General features: G+C 37.2%; 5 protein-coding genes across 5 annotated transcripts; 1 reads left to right on the top strand and 4 right to left on the bottom strand.

Moving 5' to 3' along the window:
• Positions 1-3,598: 3,598 nt before the first annotated feature.
• LOC144647785 (QRFP-like peptide receptor) lies at positions 3,599-5,149 on the bottom strand. The gene has a single exon (XM_078507485.1). It carries the CDS (start codon positions 4,934-4,936, stop codon positions 3,809-3,811), a length of 1,128 nt encoding a protein of 375 aa, XP_078363611.1. The 5' UTR covers positions 4,937-5,149; the 3' UTR covers positions 3,599-3,808.
• A 703-nt stretch (positions 5,150-5,852) lies between these two features.
• LOC144651999 (uncharacterized) lies at positions 5,853-10,221 on the top strand. The gene is made up of 2 exons (XM_078512074.1): positions 5,853-6,083; positions 7,348-10,221. Exons 1-2 carry the CDS (start codon positions 5,960-5,962, stop codon positions 9,351-9,353), a joined length of 2,130 nt encoding a protein of 709 aa, XP_078368200.1. The 5' UTR covers positions 5,853-5,959; the 3' UTR covers positions 9,354-10,221.
• Positions 10,222-10,319: 98 nt separating this feature from the next.
• On the bottom strand, positions 10,320-12,556 carry LOC144652013 (uncharacterized). The gene is made up of 2 exons (XM_078512075.1): positions 12,101-12,556; positions 10,320-11,893 (listed from the first exon to the last, which is right to left on the bottom strand). Exons 1-2 carry the CDS (start codon positions 12,222-12,224, stop codon positions 10,662-10,664), a joined length of 1,356 nt encoding a protein of 451 aa, XP_078368201.1. The 5' UTR covers positions 12,225-12,556; the 3' UTR covers positions 10,320-10,661.
• A 1,291-nt stretch (positions 12,557-13,847) lies between these two features.
• Positions 13,848-15,599, bottom strand: LOC144647777 (QRFP-like peptide receptor). Its single transcript, XM_078507473.1, has one exon. It carries the CDS (start codon positions 15,337-15,339, stop codon positions 14,236-14,238), a length of 1,104 nt encoding a protein of 367 aa, XP_078363599.1. The 5' UTR covers positions 15,340-15,599; the 3' UTR covers positions 13,848-14,235.
• Positions 15,600-16,615: 1,016 nt separating this feature from the next.
• Positions 16,616-18,137, bottom strand: LOC144648117 (QRFP-like peptide receptor). Its single transcript, XM_078507782.1, has one exon. It carries the CDS (start codon positions 18,135-18,137, stop codon positions 17,034-17,036), a length of 1,104 nt encoding a protein of 367 aa, XP_078363908.1. The 3' UTR covers positions 16,616-17,033.
• Positions 18,138-22,163: the final 4,026 nt, after the last annotated feature.

The raw sequence follows: 22,163 nt of genomic DNA, 5'->3' as shown, positions 1-22,163 counted from the left end.
AGTTCCCGAGTCCCCATGGTGGTGACATATCACCCTAGCCTCCCAAATATTGGGGCTATGCTGAAGGAACTGCAACCGCTGCTACACTGTTCCGAAAAGTGCCGAAAAGCAGTTAAGGAGAATCCAATGGTGGCTTTCAGAAGACCTAAGAGTCTAAGGGATTACCTGGTGCATGCACAATTAAGTTCTGTACGAGCGGAAGAAACTCCTGGTAACCGAGGAACTCATAAATGTTCCAGTAATAGGTGTGACGTTTGTAATTATCTTGTTGAGGGGGACAGATTCTCGAGTAATGTTACTGGTGCAAGTTACACCATTAATCACCAGTTGGATTGTAATGCTAGAAATGTTGTGTATCTAATTAATTGCAAGGTTTGTGGTTTGCAGTATGTCGGCTCCACTACCACTAAGTTTAGGCTAAGATTTAATAATCATAAGAGCCGGCTTAAAGCTCACTCCAAGATGTCACCTGCCAATAAGGAAACCGATGACCTTATTTATAAACATTTTTTTAGCGACGGACATCAGGGACTACAAGATCTCAATGTACAACTGATAGATAGGGTAAACAGAAAGGAAAATCTAATAGACAAGGAAGGACAGTGGGCGTATCGGCTTCGCTCCTTGAGACCCAGCGGTCTCAATGAGAGCGACTTCTTCTACAGCCAGAATCGCGGAGAACGTTTACGTAATTAGAATTCTTTTTAGTGAATTTCTTTATAATTAACTCTCTATATGTGCGCGAGCTCAATGTTTTCGCGCGGGTTTAAGGTTAGCGCACGCAAATTGCTTAATTCAAATTTGTAGCCGTTACTGTGTATTTAGCGCGTGCTCTGTATATAGTTTAAATTTGTAACGTTACTTGTAGAATGGCGTGTAACGCGTTTTTCAGTTATTCACCCTGAGGAAGGCCGGTAAACCGGCCGAAATATAGGTGATCGTAAAAAGTGTGTCATAACTTCATTTGTGTTAATTTATATATATATATATATATATATATATATATATATATATATATATATATATATATATATATATATATATATCATCACAAGCATATATATATATATATATATATATAATTTTCCACACGCATCTTTTGTGTGTATAGGTCTTGCTTCAAGTTCAAATAAAAATTAACACAAATGAAGTTATGACACACTTTTTACGATCACCTATATATATATATATCATCACAAGCATCCAACGCTTTCCATCTTCATAGAAAATTATAACTTTATCACAAATGAAGACATTTTTTTCATTTTTTTACCTATATTTCGACGCCTCATAGGCGTCTTCTTTAGGGTAAATTACCGTTGCCCTGCACACGCCATACTACATTAACAAGTTTCAAATTGAGCAACCACGCGCGCGCGCTACAATAATTCGTTTACTCCCCCGCATGCGCGCGCTAACTAACTTTACATAAATCTACGTACGTCTCGAGCGCCTATTTTGTACAAAGAAAAAATCATTATCATTCAATCCATTCGGATCTAGAGTTTTCAGTCTATAAGCCCACTGACCCTCCTTTTCTCGCAACTGTTGTTCTCCATTAACCCGGTCTATCAATTGAATCTTAATGTCGCTTAGTCCATTATGTCCTTCACTACAAAAATGTCTGTACAAAAGATCATCAGCCCTTTTCTCGGCCTGCGTCAACATTTCGTGTCGCCTAACTCTAGACTTGTGGTTATTAAACCTAAGTCTAAATTTCGTTGTTGTGGAGCCCACATACTGCAACGAACATTTCTTACACGTAATTAAGTAAACTACATAACTAGAGTTACAATTAAGGTTGTAATTGATCGAATAACTTCTATTGTCTTGCGAGCTCTTAAAACGACCGTTCTCATCGATGTATTTGCAAACTTCACATCTTCTGGATGTACATTTACATGTGCCTGGCCTGTAATCTCCACGTTCACGATTATTCACTCTTGCTCTCACCAAATAATCACCAAGGCTTTTAGGTTTCCGAAATGCTATTAATGGAACATCTTTGATAGCTTTCTTGCATCTGTTAGATGACTGCAACACTGGATGTAAGTCCCTAAGAATCTTGCTTAAGTTTGGCAATCCCGGATGATAAGTCACCACGAACGGTGTTTTTGTCTTGCGCGTTTGATGATTTCCTGTCAAAAACTCCTCTCTGGTCTTGCTTCTTACTCTCTGTATTTGGCTCTCGACGTAACTTTTCTTGTAGCCCCTGTTGGTTAAGAAAAGCACCAAATCTTTCGCTCTCTTTTCGAAAAAGGACGATTTCGAACAAATTCTTCGTAGCCTCATTGCTTGCGCATACGGTATACTTCTTTTGCACGACCCAGGATGACATGAGCTATAGTGCAGGATGACATGAGCTATAGTTATATATATATAACTAACTGCAGACAGTACTGTTTCGGCCTTCTGGGCCTCATCAGTGCAGTGCTGATGCTAGGATGGAGGTTAAGCTGTATAGCCACCCCAAATGATCCCACACTTGTGGTATCATCTAAGCCATGCCAGAGTGCTCAAACTAGTAAAAACTAGTGAGCATGCGCAATGCTAGCGGCAATGACTCATCCTAGTAGAGTGCTCAATTTAGACATGTAAAGCAAAGCTTTGTATGCCAAAGAGCTATATCTAACTGCAGACAGTACTGTTTCGGCCTCCTGGGCCTCATCAGTGCAGTGCTGATGCTAGGATGGAGGTTAAGCTGTATAGCCACCCCAAATGATCCCACACTTGTGGTATCATCTAAGCCATGCCAGAGTGCTCAAACTAGTAAAAACTAGTGAGCATGCGCAATGCTAGCGGCAATGACTCATCCTAGTAGAGTGCTCAATTTAGACATGTAAAGCAAAGCTTTGTATGCCAAAGAGCTATATCTAACTGCACTATATATATTCTCTTGAGGTAAGGAAGCCGGTTAGAATCGCAGCGCTCTTACTCCATTAATTTGCATTTTGAAATAAATTTTTAATTAAAGGGAAGGGGTAAAATGTAAAATTAAGTCTGCATTCAGTGATCGTGATACGGCTTCCTTTTACGATTGATAAAAATATATACTAAATTACAGTGACCTACTTCGACGCTGTTCATCAAGTCTAAATTCAGAAACATTACGAGGATTTTTATTTAATGATTGAATAATACAATACAAAATTTCTATGAAGTTAACTTGACAACTCGAGTAGAAGAATGATATTCGCAATAATAAACCAAGTGGTATTTTTTGATATAATGCGAGTTCGATGTGCTCATTGGCACACAAACTTTAAACAAGGTTGAGTTAACTAATTACTTCCTTTCGTGTAAATTCGGCAGAAAAGATAAAAAATTACAAACGGAAACCAGGGAACAATTATATAAATATGTCAATATAATGAATGAAAGCGTTGTTTTTTCCATTTATGACACTGTAGCAATACAGCAAAACATCTAAATTACGACTAGAGCTGTTGTGATCAGTAGACGATAGACCTTAATTATGAATGAAATACCACTATTCCTAATTTTCAAAAGACAAATTAGTTCGATTCTTACAGTCGCCACATGATGTACAAATCATGCACAATGGCCCTGGTCTAAGCTTTAATTAAAGTTACTGATTCAGAAATCTATTGCAAAATCTTGTCTGTTAGTTTAAATTTACATAACCTGTTCACATAGTATTTCCTTGATAAATGGAAAATAATGTCAACACAGTTTATTAAGCGTCAAAATGAAATGAATTTTTAAAATTGGAAGTTAAAAACGATATAAAATAAAAATGTATTACAACAAAAAGTTATAAAGCTTCTGTATTTTAACAGTAAAAGGGTTATACATTGCTGCCGTTTGTATGTTTGGCCTCACTGCTTACAGTGGAAACGTAAATTTTTATAGGGCAAGGGGCTACTTTTTGGTTACGTTTCTTAAAGCATTTTACTCCCTTTACTCTCAAATAGATATTCTTCAACTCTTCTCTGAAGCTCGCATTGTAATAGCCAAATATCAGGGGATTTAAAACTGAACTCGCTAAAGAAAGCGTGTCAAATGTTGCAACAAGAATAAGCCACGTCAAAAGTTCTTTAAGTTGTTCAAGTTCATCTTGGCTATTCAAGTCTTCGTCCTCTTCGCTCTCGGTATGCTCATAGTCGAAATAAAAAGCCGCCACGGTCTTTAGAAGAAGCATGGGACCCCAGGTGACAAGATATGTGAGGACAATCACTATCATCATCTTCACTGCTCGAATTTTTATCTTTCCAATGTTTTTGTTTATGACATTTCTACGAGTGCGACTCCATAAGACACTCACAATTTTGCTATACACAACACCCATGAAAACCAACGGAATTACAAATGAAAACACAAGAAACGCAGTTACAGAAATGCGGAAAGGCAGGCCAGGCAAATCGTAGCAGTCTGATAATGTCTCCAAGGTTTCGTCGTCAACATAAACTTCAAGCTTCGTGCTGTATAAAAATGGTGCCGAACACAATGCTCCGTAAATCCATGACAAAGCAATCAAGTTTCGACTGTGTTTCCAAGTCACTGTTCTTGCTCGAAAGGGATGAACAATATGAATGTAACGATCTAACGCAATTCCAGCGAGAAGAGCAAATGTAACCGCTAAAGTAGTATATTTACTAAATTCTCCAATTTTACACGTGAAGTCGCTCTTGGAAATAATCTGGTCTTCCAGAAGATCGGGAGTGGCGACGATCCGAAATAGAATGTCTGTAATGGCTAAATTCAGTAAATGAAAGTTAGCAAAGCTTTTTAAGTACTTTTTCTTACAAGCCAATATCCAGCAAATGAGAACATTTTCGACAATTCCACAGAGTATTAAAATCCCGCCAAACGCATGAAGCGTATGAAAGATGTCCTTTAAGGAGTGAAATCCATCATCTGGATTTTCGTTGTCGAAATCCGTAAGATTTTCGTTCTTTGTGCGATTCAACTCCATGATTTCTCCGAAGTCCTTTTCAATTACCTCACACTCGGTATATCTGTGACACTTGCTTCAAGATTTACTTTTCGAAACCTAATATTTACACTCAAAGCTTGCAATAAACGTATGGAATATTAAACAGATAATATGACTAAAAGTTTAAGGAAACAGAAGCTTTCAAAATTCAAAAGTAAGCCTTATTTAAAATTTTCAGTGAAAGAGAAGCTTTTAAAAATTCCAAACAGTAAGCCTTTTTAAGTGAAACGTCTAGACCATCTGCTCACATTGAGAGGTGTATTTCACGAGAAGTAAAACCTCCTGCAATCTGACCTTTATGTCACCTCATGATAAGCCAATCAATGAATGCTTTCTTTGCTAGCCATAACCAATTCCATTATTACAAGATTAATTTTTTGTATAATACGTTTGTTTATTAATAAGTTTGTATTTGGTAGACAACCTCTTTCCCAGGGTCTCTCTCTCCAGATAGGTGACTCCAATTAGTTCACATTTATATAATCTAGCTAGACATTATTATTATTATTGTTATTATTATTATTATTTTTATAATTATTATTATTATGAATAGTTATTATTATTATTATTATTATTATTATTATAGTTATAATAATTTTTATTATTATTATTATTATTATTATTATTATTATTATTATTATTATTATTATTATTATTATTATTATTTACGGTGGCCCACAACTGTCACGGCAAAATCGTTTTCGCTACGGCAAAATCGTTTTCGCTACGGCAAAATCATTTTCGCTACGGCAAAATCATTTTCGCTACGGCAAAATCAATTTCGCTACGGCAAAATCATTTTTGCCACGGCAAAATCAACTTCGTCATGGCAAAATCATTTTAACTACGCCAAAATCAATTTCGTACACGGCAAAATCAATTTTGTGTTACGGCAAAATTAAATTCACTCACGGCAAAATCAATTTGACTCTTGACAATTTTTTTTCCACTGGCGGCAAAATCTTTTTAACTTACTCACGTGATGCTGGCTCGCAAAGTGTCATGGGAGTCAATCCAACATGGCGGAGCTGTGTTCACTCGTGTGACTTTTTACCGAGGATGTTTTGCGCAAATTGTGGCACTAATGTGCCACCAACAGCACGATTTTGCGTGCAGTGTGGACAAGGTAGGCTATAGTGTTAATCAGAATGTATTTAAATGATCTAGCTTTTATTACATTTATTGTTTTGTTTGCAACTGAACCTAGCCGTGCATGATCACCGACTCTGAGATATAAGCTATCCCGACTCGAACTGTTCCGTAATGGAACTCAATCAAACTTCATGGAACGATTGGGTTTGATTTGTTCGATAGTCAAACGCAAGCGAACCCCATAAAAGTGAGAGAGAACTCGTTCGATTGGGTTAATTTTCCGAACTAATCAAAGAACTGAAAATCATAATCGACAAATCGATTTGTCAAATTCGATTGAGTTTGCTTACTGTAATCGAACGTTTGATTTAGTTCAAATGGTTACGTCGGTTGTATATTGTGTTTTCTTAATTATGATTTATTTATTACATTATTGGGGTGGGGGGAATGGGGGACATTCAAGAAAGTTTTTTTACGGGGAGGCCGCCCCAAGCTCTGACCCCTTTCCTTTAATATACCTTTTTGTCAGAAACTGCCTCTTCGTGTACCTTTTACTAAAGAAAGGTACCCCTTTCACATTGCTAAAAGACATGGCATAGACTAAGAACAGGACGATTCTTGCCTTTTTTTTGCAGTGCTCAATAAATTAAAAAAAAATACACCTGAAAGTTTTGTCTGTTCGAAATATTTTAATTGAAGGCCCTTTTAAATACTTAAATGACATATTTCCCTACCCTTTCATATGCCTAAACTTGTGAAGTTCCTGTCCTTAAGTTTTATATACCTGCAGCCTGAAGGTATCCCTTTTAGGCGTAGCCTCCCTGTATAGGCCATTATAGGAGGTACCCCCTGGCAGTTCCATTAGAAAAATGGTTAAAAACAGCAAATTTGGGGAGCTTTATGAACAAGAAATATCTAGCGGTACGTATAAAAACCACAGAAATCCCATAGTAAAATTAACTAGGCAAAACGAAAGGATTGATGTGAAAAGGTCAATGTTAATAATCATTAGTGCACAACAAGAGCGAGTAAAATGAAGTAGAAAAGCAGTACATGATTGATGAAAGAACAGCAAACTGACACAGATTCATTCATTGTAAGTCGAAAATTAAGGCTCAGCACTGCTGTCAAGTAAAAGAAAGCAAAATTTAAATTACTTTAAACTTAAAAATTCGCTTCTAAGCTTTGTTATGGAGTGAAATAAACAACAACAGCCCTTCGATTATTGTATCACATGTGCCCATTAGTTTTTCACACAGTCAAGAAAAATAAAACGTAACGGAATTATTTCTTTTCAGTTGTCGAGAAACCTCTTAATCAAGCTCAGTGCAGCAGCACAGAATCAATCAGTGTTAAGTCTTTTGCTGACTTCCAAAAAAATAAAGGAAAAGAGTGGAAGGAGAGAGTGTCTAAGAAAGGCAAGAGTGTAAAAGGCAAAAAAGATGACAAGAAGGGAACAAATGACGAAAAGGAAGTTATTATATTCATAGGTCTGGTTGAGTGGAGCGAAAGTAGTGAATATCTAAAACGAAAACATGGAAAGCGTATGGCACTAAAAGTGAGGAAAGACGACCCACCTGCCGTGCTGCTTAATAAAGCACTTGAAAAGTGGAAAGCATATTTTAGCAATTGCTATGATGGTGGCGAAGATTACGTTCTCCTGTTGGAAGATTTTAAGGAGGCCACTTTCTTGCCTGGCTCGAGCAAAGAATTTTTTACCTTAGATCGTTACCGAGAAGAACTGGGGAAGGACTTCAAACGCATTACATTGTTCCTCTGTACATTGTCAGACTTTAGATTGTCAGAAGGTGGGGTCGCTGCCGATGGGGAAAAGCCTGATGGTTCGTTGTGGGATGAATCAATAGATCTTCCAGATGCAGTTAACGGAGATGGCGACAATCTTCCTGAAAGCAGTAAAGAGGTTTTGGACGTAGATAAGCAGGACCAGGAACAGGGCCATGAAATTGCAGGTGAACTACAAAGTCAAGAGTTGCAAATACAAGATGACTTTGAAATTGCCCAAGCAATTCAAGCTAGTTTTGATAATGATTTACAGGGCAGCAATCAAGAAGAAATGCCAGTCGAAGGAGCAGTAGACAGTGCAGCTTTTAGTGACTACACGTCTGTTGTACAATCTCTTGAGAAGCACGTTATTGCATCTGAACAGTTCTTTCTTGTTGTCAGGCGGGGGATCCCTTTTCAGCGAGCAATCTCTTTGTGGCAACGTGAGAGCAAGCGAAATTCTCCAAAGAATCGTGTCACGGTAAAATACCTTGGAGAGGAAGGCATCGACTCCGGTGCCTTAGCAAGGGAGTACTTCTCGGACACCATTACACAAATAGGCAGCACCTTGTTTCCTGGAGGATCCCCAGTCGAATCCACGCTTTTTGTCCGAAATGAAACCTTCAGGACCGCAGGAGAAATCGTTGCCACAAGCCTGGCCCAAAACGGCCCACCTCCCAACTTTCTTAACGCTGTAACATTTGATTCACTGATAAACTTGAACATGGACATAAGAGCTCTTTCACCTGAAAAACATCTAACCTCTGAACAGCAGAAGCTATTTGACACCATCAGAGAAGATGTGGGTAACCACCAAGATTTAATCATAGAACACGGTTACACGGGAGTCATAAATGAAGAACATATTGACGACATCTTGGGATCAGTCTTGGTCAGTATTTGGCATAAAAGAGTTCTCTGCCTAAACGAGTTTAGGCAAGGAATGGATCTTTATGGACTTTCAAGTATTCTTTCACAGAGTCCAGATGCCTGCAAACCGTTGTTCATCAAGGGGCATATAAGTGATGTCGATGCTAACTATCTGGCTGGAGCACTAAACCCACGATACTCTCCTGAAGGCTCCTCACGAAGACTCGTGGAGGAGAAAATTGTGGATCACTTTCAAGATTTTCTGCTCAGCTTAGAAGATGACAACATCACAGGCTATTCTGCCCCAATAGCGTGGAATTATGAAGATGGCCTGCTTCAGGACAGAGCAGAGATCCCCGAAGAACCATCTGAAATGGAAAAATTTCAAACACCTGAATTGAATGCTGCAGGAGTCATGGGATGGCTGACTGGCCAGCGACACAGAGAGGTGAATGGGACAAAAGTACAGATAGCCATAAATTTCGATCATGATTGCAAGATCCGCGCTCCTAATCACACTGTATGTTTTCCTTATGTTGGAGCGTGTGGGATGGAAATTACTCTTCCCATTGAACACATGAACACCTATGAAGATTTCAGACATGTATTTACGTTGGCTTACTGCAAAGGTCAAGCCTTTGCAAAACCATAACACTTGATATAGCCTGTGTCCAAATACAAGGAAAGATTTTCGCACAGCCCCATTCGTTAATTATGTATGCAACTATTTTATACTATCACTCGACACAAACAGCAATCATGAGAAAGAACGAATCAGTCACAAAATTGCATGCATAATTAATGTATGGGGCTGTGCAGAAATCTTGCCCAATGCAAATTAGCCATGTCATCTATAAGAAGTTAATCACGATGCTGTTTATCAGAAAATCGGCATGTCTTAATGATCACTTGCCTTAGTAGTTTAAATTGATTCAAGGTTGTTTGTTTCTTACAAACCACGTGCCTTAATTTTTTTTTTAACCTGTTAGTTTTGTTGGATTCGTACATCCGGACAGTACACCAAGTGTTAACACATGTTTTGCACCTGTATTTATGTTGAAATTCACTTTTTGTATTCGATGAAAGCACTGCTTTCATCAAACGATGTGATTAACTTTTGGGGCAACGAGAACAGAGCCTTGTAGCTTACTGTGATAAAGACCGTGCCAGTTGAGTGCCGTATTCGTTTTATTCTTAATAGTTATCGTTTGTTGAATGTTTGTTTTGTTGGATTGTACATCCTGACAGTACAACTGAACTGACTTCTGATCTCTTTTTTGACAGTTTGAACATCCGTTTTTGCACGTTTTTCGCATTCACTTTTTGTATGTGATGCAATGGTTAAATTAAATAAAGTTTCAATCAATGGACATGTTTAACTTCTTGGGAAGCCATTCACCAACCTCGTTCCCAGGATTTTTCATTCCCCTGCCTCAAGAGTGGGATGAAGGGGAGAGAGAGATACCCTAAGAACGAGGTTGGTCATCGCTGCGCCTTCGTCATCTCAAGCACTCAGAATAGAGAGTAATGAAGTGTTCAATTTCCCACTAGTTTTTGCTTACGTGATTTTAGAGCGACAGTGAAAGCAAACTGAGCCATGCGCAAACATCCGATGTCCTTTATTCCGTGCTTCTTACAAAGAGTTTGAATTCCTAAAGAAGATACTACTAAACCTTCATAGGCAGAAATACAACTGGAAATTTACTTGTAACCCCATTTCAAACACGTTTTTTGAAACTGAGATGTCGCTGGTCACTACAGACAGCTTTTATCTAGAAAGGCAAGTCAATTTAATTTTTTGGATACTCTTAAGTATCACACTTGAGGTGACGTAAAAATCTTAACACGACGGAAGATTTGTAAAGTTTCTGTTATGCATCCTTTTTAGACGAAAATCTTTTCAAAAAACTTAGAGGGTTTTTCTCTGTATGTAAATCTAAGCGTGTAAGAACTAGGGGAGCTACTGGCCATGAGTAGCAACAAACATCAATTTTGTGTATAAGGAAAGGGCCTCTTCCCAGTTGTTTGGCAGAGGAATTGAAAGGCTTGTTCTTGCATAGTCAAAGTACTCCTGATACTCGTTATCTTGACTGTGGTCGTCTTCAATTATTTCTTGGGTGACATAGAGTATTTCTGCAACTGCTATTGGCACGCCATTATCAGATGCGCCATGGAGCTCTGGTAAGAAAAACAGAGAGTCAGGACGCCCTGGTACTGTGTCGTGTCTTGATTTTCGGATTCTGTGGGTGTTCCATCGCTCTTTCACTGTATCCAACTCTGCTTGTAGAACCCCGTTAAAACAATACCAGAGACATTCCATGGCCATTTCAGATGAAGTGTCCACCGTTCCTTGAAATTCCAAATCATTGAAAAAGCTTCTCCACCATTTAGAGTGACTTTTGGAATAAAAAGACCACCACCCCTCTATTCGTTGGTTTCTTGGCGAGGCAACATAACGATGGGCATCGGGATTGTCGCGAAAAAATGTCTGTATAGCCGCTGCTAAGCCATTTTCTGTGCCCAAATCTGTGATCAATTCTACAGGGCATTTGTCCCGCTCTGAAGCTGTTCGCACATAGTACGAAGCTATTTTATGAGGAGAATTGTTAGAACGTGCAACCTCAAGCCATAGTATCTTCCGACTAAATCCATCAATTGCTCCATGAATGGGAAAACCCCAGTGCTTTAACTTATCGTACCCATCTATGTGCCAGGCGTAGTTTGGCCCAGGATTCTGATATCTTCTTCTCTTCAAGCGATGTTTACGCCTATGTGCTGTTGCGTCTGGATCCATCTCTTTCAGCAGGTCTTGTACAATTGCTCTTGGTATCCTTAGACCTTCCATTTCAAGTATGTGCCAAATTGTTCGATATCCTGCCGATGACCATGGTCCATTTATAAGTTCCGCCATGCGCTGTTGCACCTTACCAAAGGTATCATTAAATTCGTCTTTATTTGTCACGCCTCGCCTTCCCAAACCATACTTTTTCAGTCGCCGTAACAGTGTACTGTAACTTAAAGGATGATTATGGCGTTCAGAAAGAAACAGAAGAATTTCTTGGTAATTGAATCCACGATTGAAGTAATACTTTAGAACTTCCTCTTCGTCGAATTCGCACTCCTCGTCGTCAGGGTCAGTATCAGAGTCTGAGTCTGAGTCTGAATTGCTTGTGTTACTGTTTGTAGGTATAACTATAACATGACCAAAACATAGCATTCAAAAAAAATACCACAAGGGTATTTATGGTTATTAGGCCTTTGACTTTTCTATATTGAAGTACTCCGAGTTTATATCTCAGAGTCGGTGATCATGCACGGCTAGGTTCAGTTGCAAACAAAACAATAAATGTAATAAAAGCTAGATCATTTAAATACATTCTGATTAACACTACAGCCTACCTTGTCCACACTGCACGCAAAATCGTGCTGTTGGTGGCACATTAGTGCCACAATTTGCGCAAAACATCCTCGGTAAAAAGTCACACGAGTGAACACAGCTCCGCCATGTTGGATTGACTCCCATGACACTTTGCGAGCCAGCATCACGTGAGTAAGTTAAAAAGATTTTGCCGCCAGTGGAAAAAAAATTGTCGTGAGTCAAATTGATTTTGCCGTGAGTGAATTTAATTTTGCCGTAACACAAAATTGATTTTGCCGTGTACGAAATTGATTTTGGCGTAGTTAAAATGATTTTGCCATGACGAAGTTGATTTTGCCGTGGCAAAAATGATTTTGCCGTAGCGAAATTGATTTTGCCGTAGCGAAATTGATTTTGCCGTGGCGAAAATGATTTTGCCGTAGCGAAAACGATTTTGCCGTGGCGAAAACGATTTTGCCGTAGCGAAAACGATTTTGCTGTGGCGAAAATGATTTTGCCGTAGCGAAAACGATTTTGCCGTGACAGTTGTGGGCCACCGTAATTATTAATATTATTTGCATAAATTACTGGAAGCTAGTAAGATATCGTTATTTTTATGGTGCATCTTTACGATATTTTACCTTATACTTCCAATTAACGGCGGATTGTCATCTCGTTGTTAAATTTGTCATAATCATATAACGATTATACAGGATGTATAGAACCAGCTGTTAAGGACCAAGGCAATGTTTAACTTTTATACTGTATAAAGTAAACAAAAAAAAATAAAATGAACGTATTAGCAGTTAGGCAAGAATCATACAAATAGCCTTACAAGTTAAAGTGAATTGTCGGAAAGAACGGTTTATTTTTCAATTTTGAATTTTTACCGAGAATTTGTGATCACTGTACGAGACAGCTCAGTTTGCATAATTATCAGACAAACACTGTTATTTCAGTTCTTTGGGGACGGAGCAACCTGGTAATGATTTAAAACATGCTGTGACGTCACGCGTCTTTAATGATGACGTCAGGGGCTAACAAGAAGAGAACGCTTGCATACTGTTAGGTTCCAATCTCTTCACATTAAAACATGAATTGTTTGCCAATTTCTAACATGTAAGCTAAAGCACTTTTATTAATCATTTGTTTAACAAAGAATGGATAATATTTGAAACCAAAGAAAAGGTTCCTGATTTATTGTTTTTTTACTGTTATTAAACGTGTTATTCTCTTCATGTACAACAAACTGACCGAGAAATTAACATTTACTTACCCAAGATACATATTTTTTTTCCATTTACCGAGTTAAAAAAAGAGATTTAGTCATGTTATAAAAACACTGCCAAACGCGTTTCTGCCATAAACAAAGCGTGGAACGTACTTTGCTGTGGCAAGGAAGCCGGTTTAAAAGCGTGTCGCAAATAGGCTTATTTGCGTTGTTTCTTCATTGATTTGCCTATCGAAAAAAATTCTAAATGAATAAATGAAGTGGGAAAACTGTAAAATTAAGTCAAATTCAGAGAAATTGATAGGAAGCTTCATTTTGCGATTGATAAAATGCAGTAATAAATTACAATGAACTACTTTGATGTGTTTTTTATTTTGTGATATAGTTCCGTATTTTTAATTTCTCATTGACCCACAAACATAAAACAAGGTCAAGTCAACTAATTACTTTCTTTCACGTCAAACCGGCAGAAAAGATAAAAAAAATGGAAACTTGGGAAACTATTATATAAATGTGTCAATATAATGAATGACAGACAGCTGTTTACCATTTATTACACTGTAGTAGTACAGCATAACCTAAATTACGACTATATTACTAGAGCTGTTGTGATAGGTAGACCGTCATTATGAATGAAGTTTTCCCAAACCTAATTTCAAAAAGACAAATTTGTTCGATTCATACAGTCGCCAAACGATGATTAAAATGGCTTTAGTCGTAGCTTCAATTAAAGCTTTTCAGAAAGCTGTTTTATAAAACACTTGTCTGTCAGCTTAAATTTACATAAACCTGTTCACATAGTGTGTTTCTTGTTCAATGAAAAATAATGTCGGCAAATATTATAAAGTATCAAAAGTGGAATGAATTCGTTAAGGAACTTGAAAATAAAAAAAATAAAGCAAAAAAATATATTAGCTGAATCTGCGTTTTAACAGTTGTAAAGGCTCATAAAGTGTTATCGTTTGTATGCCTGGCTTCACTGCACCCAGTGGAAACATGAATTTTTATCGGACGGGGGGCGATTTTGTGCTTACGTTTCCTAAAGCATTTGGCGCCCTTTATCCCAAAATAAATGTTCTTTAACTCTTCTCTAAAGCTCCCATTGTAATACCCAAATATTAGGGGATTTAAAACTGAACTCGCAAAAGAAAGCGTAACAAATGCTGCCTCAAGTTCATCTTGGATATTTAAGTCTTCGTCCTCTTCGCTCTCGGTCTGCTTATAGGTTACCTCTTCGAAATAAAAAGCCTCCATGGTTTTCAGAATAAGCATGGGCCCCCAGGTGACAAGATATGTGAGGACAATCACTATCATCATCTTCACTGCTCGAATTTTTATCTTTGCAATGTTTTTGTTTATGACATTTCTACGAGAGCGACTCCATAACACGCTAACAATTTTGCTATACACAACACCCATGAAAACCAATGGAATTACAAATGAAAACACAAGAAACACAGTTACAGAAATACGGAAAGGCACGCCAGGCAAATCGTAGCAGTTTGAAAATGTCTCCAAGGTTTCGTCGTCAACATAAACTTCAAGCTTCGTGCTGTATAAAAATGGCGCCGAACACAATGCTCCGTAAATCCATGACAAAGCAATCAAGTTTCGACTGTGTTTCCAAGTCACTGTTCTTGCTCTGAAGGGATGAACAATGTGAATGTAGCGATCCAATGCAATTCCAGCGAGAAGAGCAAATGTAACCGCTAAAGTAGTATATTTACCAAATTCTCCAATTTTACACGTGAAGTCGTTCTTAGAAATAATCTGGTCTTCCAGAAGATCGGGAATGGCGACGATCCGAAATAGAATGTCAGTAATGGCTAAATTCAGTAAATGAAAGTTGGCAAAGCTTTTCAAGTACTTCTCCTTACGAACCAATATCCAGCAAACGACAACATTTTCGGTGATTCCACAGATTATTAAAATCCAGCCAAATACAGAAAACGTATCATAGATGTTGGGCACAAAGGTTTGGTATTCCTCATCAAAGTTTTCGTTGTCGAATTCTGTAAGATTTTCGTCCCCTGTATGATTCAACTCCATGATTTCACCGAAGTCTTTTTCTATCACCTCCCACTCGATATACCTGTGACACTTTCTTCAAGAGTTACTTTCCGAAACCTAATATTTACACCACTGAAAAGCTTGTAGTTAATTGACGGTACAAAAAGTATGGAAAACTAAAAAAAAGATAGCATTACTAAATGTTTGATTGAAAAAGGAGTTTCGAAATAAAAAAGTGAGCCTTTTCTAAGTGGCCTATATCGACCATCTACTTAATAATGAGTAGTGAACCTTTCTGCTACCTGTTTTGTAATGTCACCTCATGACAAGCCAATCAATGCATGCTTTCTTTGTTAGCCCATAAATGAATTCTATTATGTGCATGAAATATATAAATGATCTTTACAGCAAAGGTGGTAGATATTGACCCAGAAGCATTTTAACGATATTTTTCTTTATACTTCCTTTTCCATCGGTGAACTGACATCGTTTTGGTAAATTTATCATATTCATTTAACGATTTTACATAATGTGTAGCGGAACCAGCTGTAATGCCAAAGGCAATGTTTAACTTTTAATGTTGAAACAGGCAAAAAAATAGAATGAGCGTCAGCAATTCGGCAAGAATCATGCAAGTAGTCTCAAAAATTTCGGTGAATATTGTCTGGAAGTACGCTTTGGGATAGCGGGGAGTTTAAGGTAGCCAGGTCATGCTGTAATCGCTGTTTTTATTTTTTTTTTTCTCGATCTTATTCTACGGGCTCCACTCAACTGATTAAAATTAAAACTTGCTGAATTATAATCTACTCAGTTGTATTACCATTGCAAATTTAATCGTTAGATATGCAAATGAGAAACAAAAAATACTCTTGAAAAATACAATTGTATTTCACATAAATGTAACATTTGTTTGCTCTTTACAACTTAGTCACTTTATTCTCTTCATTTGATTCGCCTTCCAAAACACAAACATTTTCAAAAGCTTTTACTCTGTCTCCTAACGCAATATTTTCCGTAGTTTTTGGTCGCGTGTCCAAAACAAAGACATTTTGTTTCTCTGTCTTATTTCGAGTTTCGGTTATTCGGTTGCATTTTTGAAAACAGTTTAAACAATCCCACCTGCAACAACACTTCTTTAAGTCGGATCAATTTAGGTTTCTGGGAAACTGCTCACCTACCCCTCCCCAAACCTAACATTTTGCCCAAAGCGATAAGTAAGGGTTAATGTTAGGTTTGGGGAGGGGTAGGTGAGCAGTTTCCCAGAAACCTAAATTGATCCTTTAAGTCCTCTCGAAAAGACATATTGTAATAACCAAATATCACAGGATTTAAAATTGAACTTTTAAAAGTTAAATCTGCTGTGTCATCAACAATAAGTAGCATAATGTACATTTTCTCCTTTAGGCCTAACGTGGAGAGGCAAAGCTCGTATTCTGTATTAGCTGTGAGATTCCAGTCAGCTTTTACGTATTTCATGCTGTAGAGGAATGGCGAAGAGCAAGCTGCCGAGTACAACCATGAAATAACGACCACACTGCGGCTGTGTTTCCACGTGATGGACCTGGCTCTTATCGGATGAACAATGTGGACATAGCGATCGAAAGCAATTCCCAACAGAAGCGTGAATGTGACAGCTAATGTGGTGTAGCTACAATTCGTTAAGGAACTTGAAAATAAAAAAGAATAAAGCAAAAATATATTAGCTGAATCTGCGTTTTAACAGTTGTAAAGGCTCATAAAGTGTTATCGTTTGTATGCTTGGCTTCACTACACCCAGTGGAAACATGAATTTTTATCGGACGGGGAGCAATTTTGTGCTTACGTTTCCTAAAGCATTTGGCGCCCTTTATCCCAAAATAAATGTTCTTTAACTCTTCTCTAAAGCTCCCATTGTAATACCCAAATATCAGAGGATTTAAAACTGAACTCGCAAAAGAAAGTGTAACAAATGCTGCCTCAAGGCCATCTTGGATATTTAAGTCTTCGTCCTCTTCGCTCTCGGTCTGCTTATAGGTTACCTCTTCGAAATAAAAAGCCTCCATGGTTTTCAGAATAAGCATGGGACCCCAGGTGACAAGATATGTGAGAACAATCACTATCATCATCTTCACTGCTCGAATTTTTATCTTTGCAATGTTTTTGTTTATGACATTTCTACGAGTGCGACTCCATAACACGTTCACAATTTTGCTATACACAACACCCATGAAAACCAACGGAATTACAAACGAAAACACAAGAAACACAGTTACAGAAATACGGAAAGGCAGGCCAGGCAAATCGTAGCAGTTTAAAAATGTCTCCAAGGTTTCGTCGTCAACATAAACTTCAAGCTTCGTGCTGTATAAAAATGGCGCCGAACACAATGCTCCGTAAATCCATGACAAAGCAATCAAGTTTCGACTGTGTTTCCAAGTCACTGTTCTTGCTCGAAAGGGATGAACAATATGAATGTAACGATCCAATGCAATTCCAGCGAGAAGAGCAAATGTAACCGCTAAAGTAGTATATTTACCAAATTCTCCAATTTTACACGTGAAGTCGTTCTTAGAAATAATCTGGTCTTCCAGAAGATCGGGAATGGCGACGATCCGAAATAGAATGTCAGTAATGGCTAAATTCAGTAAATGAAAGTTGGCAAAGCTTTTCAAGTACTTCTCCTTACGAACCAATATCCAGCAAACGACAACATTTTCGGTGATTCCACAGATTATTAAAATCCAGCCAAATACAGAAAACGTATCATAGATGTTGGGCACAAAGGCGTGGTATTCCTCATCAAAGTTTTCGTTGTCGAATTCTGTAAGATTTTCGTCCTCTGTACGATTCAACTCCATGATTTCACCGAAGTCCTTTTCTATCACCTCTCACTCGATATACCTGTGACACTTTCTTCAAGATTTACTTTTCGAAACCTAATATTTACATCCAGAGCTTGCAATAAACGTATGGAATATTAAACAGATAATATCACTAAAAGTTTTAAGGAAACCGAAGCTTTTACATTTACTGAGTTAAAAAAGAGATTTAGTCATGTGATAAAAACATTGCAAAACGCGTTTCTGCCATAAACAAAGTGAGGAACACGTACTTTGCTGTGGCAGGGAAGCCGGTTAAAAAGCGTGTTGCAAATGAATGAATGAATAAATGATATAGGTGCTTATATAGCGCATTTACAAAGCTCAGATAGGATTATTTGCGTTCTTTTTTCATTGATTTGCCTATCGAAATAAATTCTAAATGAATAAATAAAGTGTTAACTGTAAAATCAAGTCAAATTCAGAGAAATTGCTTGGAATTAATTTTGCGATTGATAAAATGCAGTGGTAAATTACAATGAACTACTGTGATGTGTTTTTCATTTTGTAATATAGTTCCGTATTTTTAATTTCTCATTGACCCACAAACATAAAACAAGGTCAAGTCAACTAATTACTTTCTTTCACGTCAAACTGGCAGAAAAGATAAAAAATGGAAACTAGGGAAACTATTACATACATGTGTCAATATAATGAATGACAGACAGCTGTTTACCATTTATTACACTGTAGCAGTACAGCATAACCTAAATTACGACTATATCACTGGAGCTGTTGTGATCGGTAGACCGTCATTATGAATGAAGTTTACCAAACCTAATTTCAAAAAGACAAATTTGTTCAATTCATACAGTCGCCAAACGATGATTAAAACGGCTTTAGTCGTAGCTTCAATTAAAGCTTTTCAAAGAGCTGTTTTATAAAACACTTGTCTGTCAGCTTGAATTTACATAACAGGGACACCCATCGAGAATATAGCTCAAAACCACTTAATTAAATCGACAACATTTTCGGTGATTCCACAGATTATTAAAATCCAGCCAAATACAGAAAACGTATCATAGATGTTGGGCACAAAGGCGTGGTATTCCTCATCAAAGTTTTCGTTGTCGAATTCTGTAAGATTTTCGTCCTCTGTATGATTCAACTCCATGATTTCACCAAAGTCCTTTTCTATCACCTCTCACTCGATATACCTGTGACACTTTCTTCAAGATTTACTTTCCGAAACCTAATATTTACACCACTGAAAAGCTTGTAGTTAATTGACGGTACAACTGAAAAAGTATTGAAAACTAAAAATGATAGTCTTACTAATGTTTCAATGAAAAAGGAGTTTCGAAATAAAAATGTGAGCCTTTTCTAAGTGGCCTATATCGACCATCTACTTACTAATGAGTAGTGAAACTTTTTGCTACCTGCTTTGTAATGTCACCTCATGACAAGCCAATCAATGCATGCTTCCGTTGCTAGCCCATAAATGAATTATATTATGTGCATGAAATATATAAATGATCTTTACAGCAAAGGTGGTAGATATTGACCCAGAAGCATTTTAACGATATTTTTCTATATACTTCCTTTTCCATCGGTAAACTGACATCGTTTTGGTAAATTTACTATATTTTCGATTTTACATAATGTGTAGCGGAACCAGCTGTAATGCCAAAGGCAATGTTTAACTTTTAATGATAAAACAGGCAAAAAAATTAAATGAACGTAAGCAATTCGGCAAGAATCATGAAAGTAGTCTCAAAAATTTCAGTGAATATTGTCTGGAAGTACGCTTTGTTTTTCAAACAATTTGGAATTTTTAACCGAAAATTCATGATCACTGTTAAGGGAGACAGCTCAGTTCACGATTACTGCACGATTTGCACGATTACTGCAAATAAACGAATTGAACTTTTCAGTAGCGTGTTATGAATATATCGTTGAACAATTTACAACATGAAAGCCTTATACATAAAAGTGAAGCCTGCTAATTGTACATAACCATTATCAGTGGTTTCTTATCTTCTCCAAGGCCACTTCTATATTCTATCATTTATTTTCTTCAACGATTGGTGCTTCTAAACTTATGCCGGCAAACAAAACTGACTGTTTAGAAGATTGAATGTATTTGGGCCACTAGCTGTAAACTTCGTAGTTTAAGCAAGGCTCTCATTAAACCTAATTAAAAAGCAGAAAAAATTGTTGGTAGTGGTAACTGGAAAACACATTTTTTTTTAGCCCCAGTGTTTGCTGTAATATCTGCTTACTCGCAGGGTTCTATTTTTTATGAACTCGGGATAAATCAAAGGAGGAAATTTTTTTAAGAGAACAATAATCTTGAAATTTTTAAGTTTGCATGGAATGCGAGAAAGTATATTTCACTGAAGCGTTTATGAAAGCACATTGTCATAATTGTAACTTGTCGTCTTCGCTTTCTAATGGCCTCTTTTACTCTTCCGCCAATCAAACAAGTGTTGTTGAATATCGTCTGTAATACGAATAAGCAGTGTAAGGCGCTCACTTACGGAGATGTGCTTAATTCTGAAAATAAACGTAGCGTCTTTGGGAATTATATTCTTTGTACATGTTACATTCAGTACGGATTTTGGGTAATTTAGGTGTTTTGTTGTACTGTCAGTTAGAAATTAAAAATGCTTTGTCATTAATTACATCGACGTATTTACAACTGTCACTGGGCTTGTTTCCATTTCTCAGTTATGCTGTTTTGCTGGTTAAAAGGAAATATTTAGCTCAAAGTTGTTTTGAGTTTGTCTGCCCACTAAAGAGCAAAAGATTTTAGCCAGGTCCATTGATCAGCTTATTGCAGTTTTTCGACAATAAAGATGAATCAATCATTTTACCTTAAAAGGGCATGTAAACCCGAAAATACCAGTTTTCCTCAGTAATATAAAAACATAAATGAACTTACAGCTGTTTCCACGTTTTTAATGTCAACAGCAGGGAAGCTTAATTGTCTTCCTGAAATTAAAAAGCTAGGCTTTGTTGATGACGAAAATGGGATAAAACAGTTTTTCTTAGTGATCTATATTCTGGGTAATTTTATAATTCAACAGGGTATGGACGATCCTCATGTAGTTAGAGCTAGGTTAATGCGATGTGTTAGCTGAATTTTTAAATTAAATTAAAATCACTTAAAAATACTTTTAATTTCCATGCTGTTTTTTTTTTTTTAATTATTTATTTCAACACATTCCTACTTAGTGGACTTGAACTGTTATTCAGATCCCTTCGATAACATGTTGGTTTTTTGTGCTGTACGTATAGAAGCATGGTTTATCAGTCCCAGCCTCGTTCAAAAATCGAATCCCATTGAAGCCTTAATTAATGGGACTGTGTCACGGATTTTAGTCAAATTTAGACAAAAGAAAATGGCCACCAAATTGAGTGAAATAAATCGAGTGGAACATTTCAATAACGCAGCAAATAGAAAAGAAGGTACGGATGGACAAAAATTGAAGAAGATTTTAACAGATTGCGATATGGGTTTTGAAAATCTGTTAGGCTGTACAGTTTTCAAAGTTAATCCGGCGTTGGTTTGTCCCTTTTTTATTTTAACGCCCGGGAGACATATTTGTTTGTAATAAATGCAGTTTCATATGAATTTCACGAGTGGTCTATTTTCCAATAAAACACTTGTGGCTATATAATTAACAATTATTATACATTGGTGTCACCAGCTTGATTTTGATTGGCTATAAGCACGCAGCTAATTCTTGCTTGCTGTTTCTCTTACGTCATACCTACAGACATTAGATTTTTCATATGTAGAAGTGACGTCATACCTACAGACAATAGTTTTATGCGCGCTCTTGTCTTTACAAGTGCAGCTCAGGGATGTGCATAAAAAAACAATTATTGGATTCGGTTTTCGCATGATAGCGATAATTATCAAGGCCTCAGTTTCTGTTATCCGCCTCAGCCTTCGGCTTCGGCAGATAACAGAAACTTTGGCCTTGATAATTATCGCTATCATGCTCAACCTCATCCAATAATTGTTAATTATTCCATGAGTCCGCGTTGGATACGAGG

Source organism: Oculina patagonica, chromosome 1 (genome assembly GCF_052425735.1).
Source record: "Oculina patagonica isolate OP01 chromosome 1, crgOcupat, whole genome shotgun sequence".
NCBI classification, from domain to species: Eukaryota; Metazoa; Cnidaria; class Anthozoa; order Scleractinia; family Oculinidae; genus Oculina; species Oculina patagonica.
This window is presented reverse-complemented; position numbering and strand designations above follow the sequence as displayed.

Bases quoted from the DNA above. Each gene is read 5' to 3' on its own strand.
- LOC144647785 (XM_078507485.1), bottom strand. From the start codon at position 4,936: ATGGAGTTGAATCGCACAAAGAACGAAAATCTTACGGATTTCGACAAC.
- LOC144647777 (XM_078507473.1), bottom strand. From the start codon at position 15,339: ATGGAGTTGAATCATACAGGGGACGAAAATCTTACAGAATTCGACAAC.
- LOC144652013 (XM_078512075.1), bottom strand. From the start codon at position 12,224: ATGGGAGTCAATCCAACATGGCGGAGCTGTGTTCACTCGTGTGACTTT. The intron at 11,894-12,100 runs GTAGGCTGTAGT...GTCATGTTATAG, and splicing joins TTGCGTGCAGTGTGGACAAG to TTATACCTACAAACAGTAAC.
- LOC144648117 (XM_078507782.1), bottom strand. From the start codon at position 18,137: ATGGAGTTGAATCGTACAGAGGACGAAAATCTTACAGAATTCGACAAC.
- LOC144651999 (XM_078512074.1), top strand. From the start codon at position 5,960: ATGGGAGTCAATCCAACATGGCGGAGCTGTGTTCACTCGTGTGACTTT. The intron at 6,084-7,347 runs GTAGGCTATAGT...ATTTCTTTTCAG, and splicing joins TTGCGTGCAGTGTGGACAAG to TTGTCGAGAAACCTCTTAAT.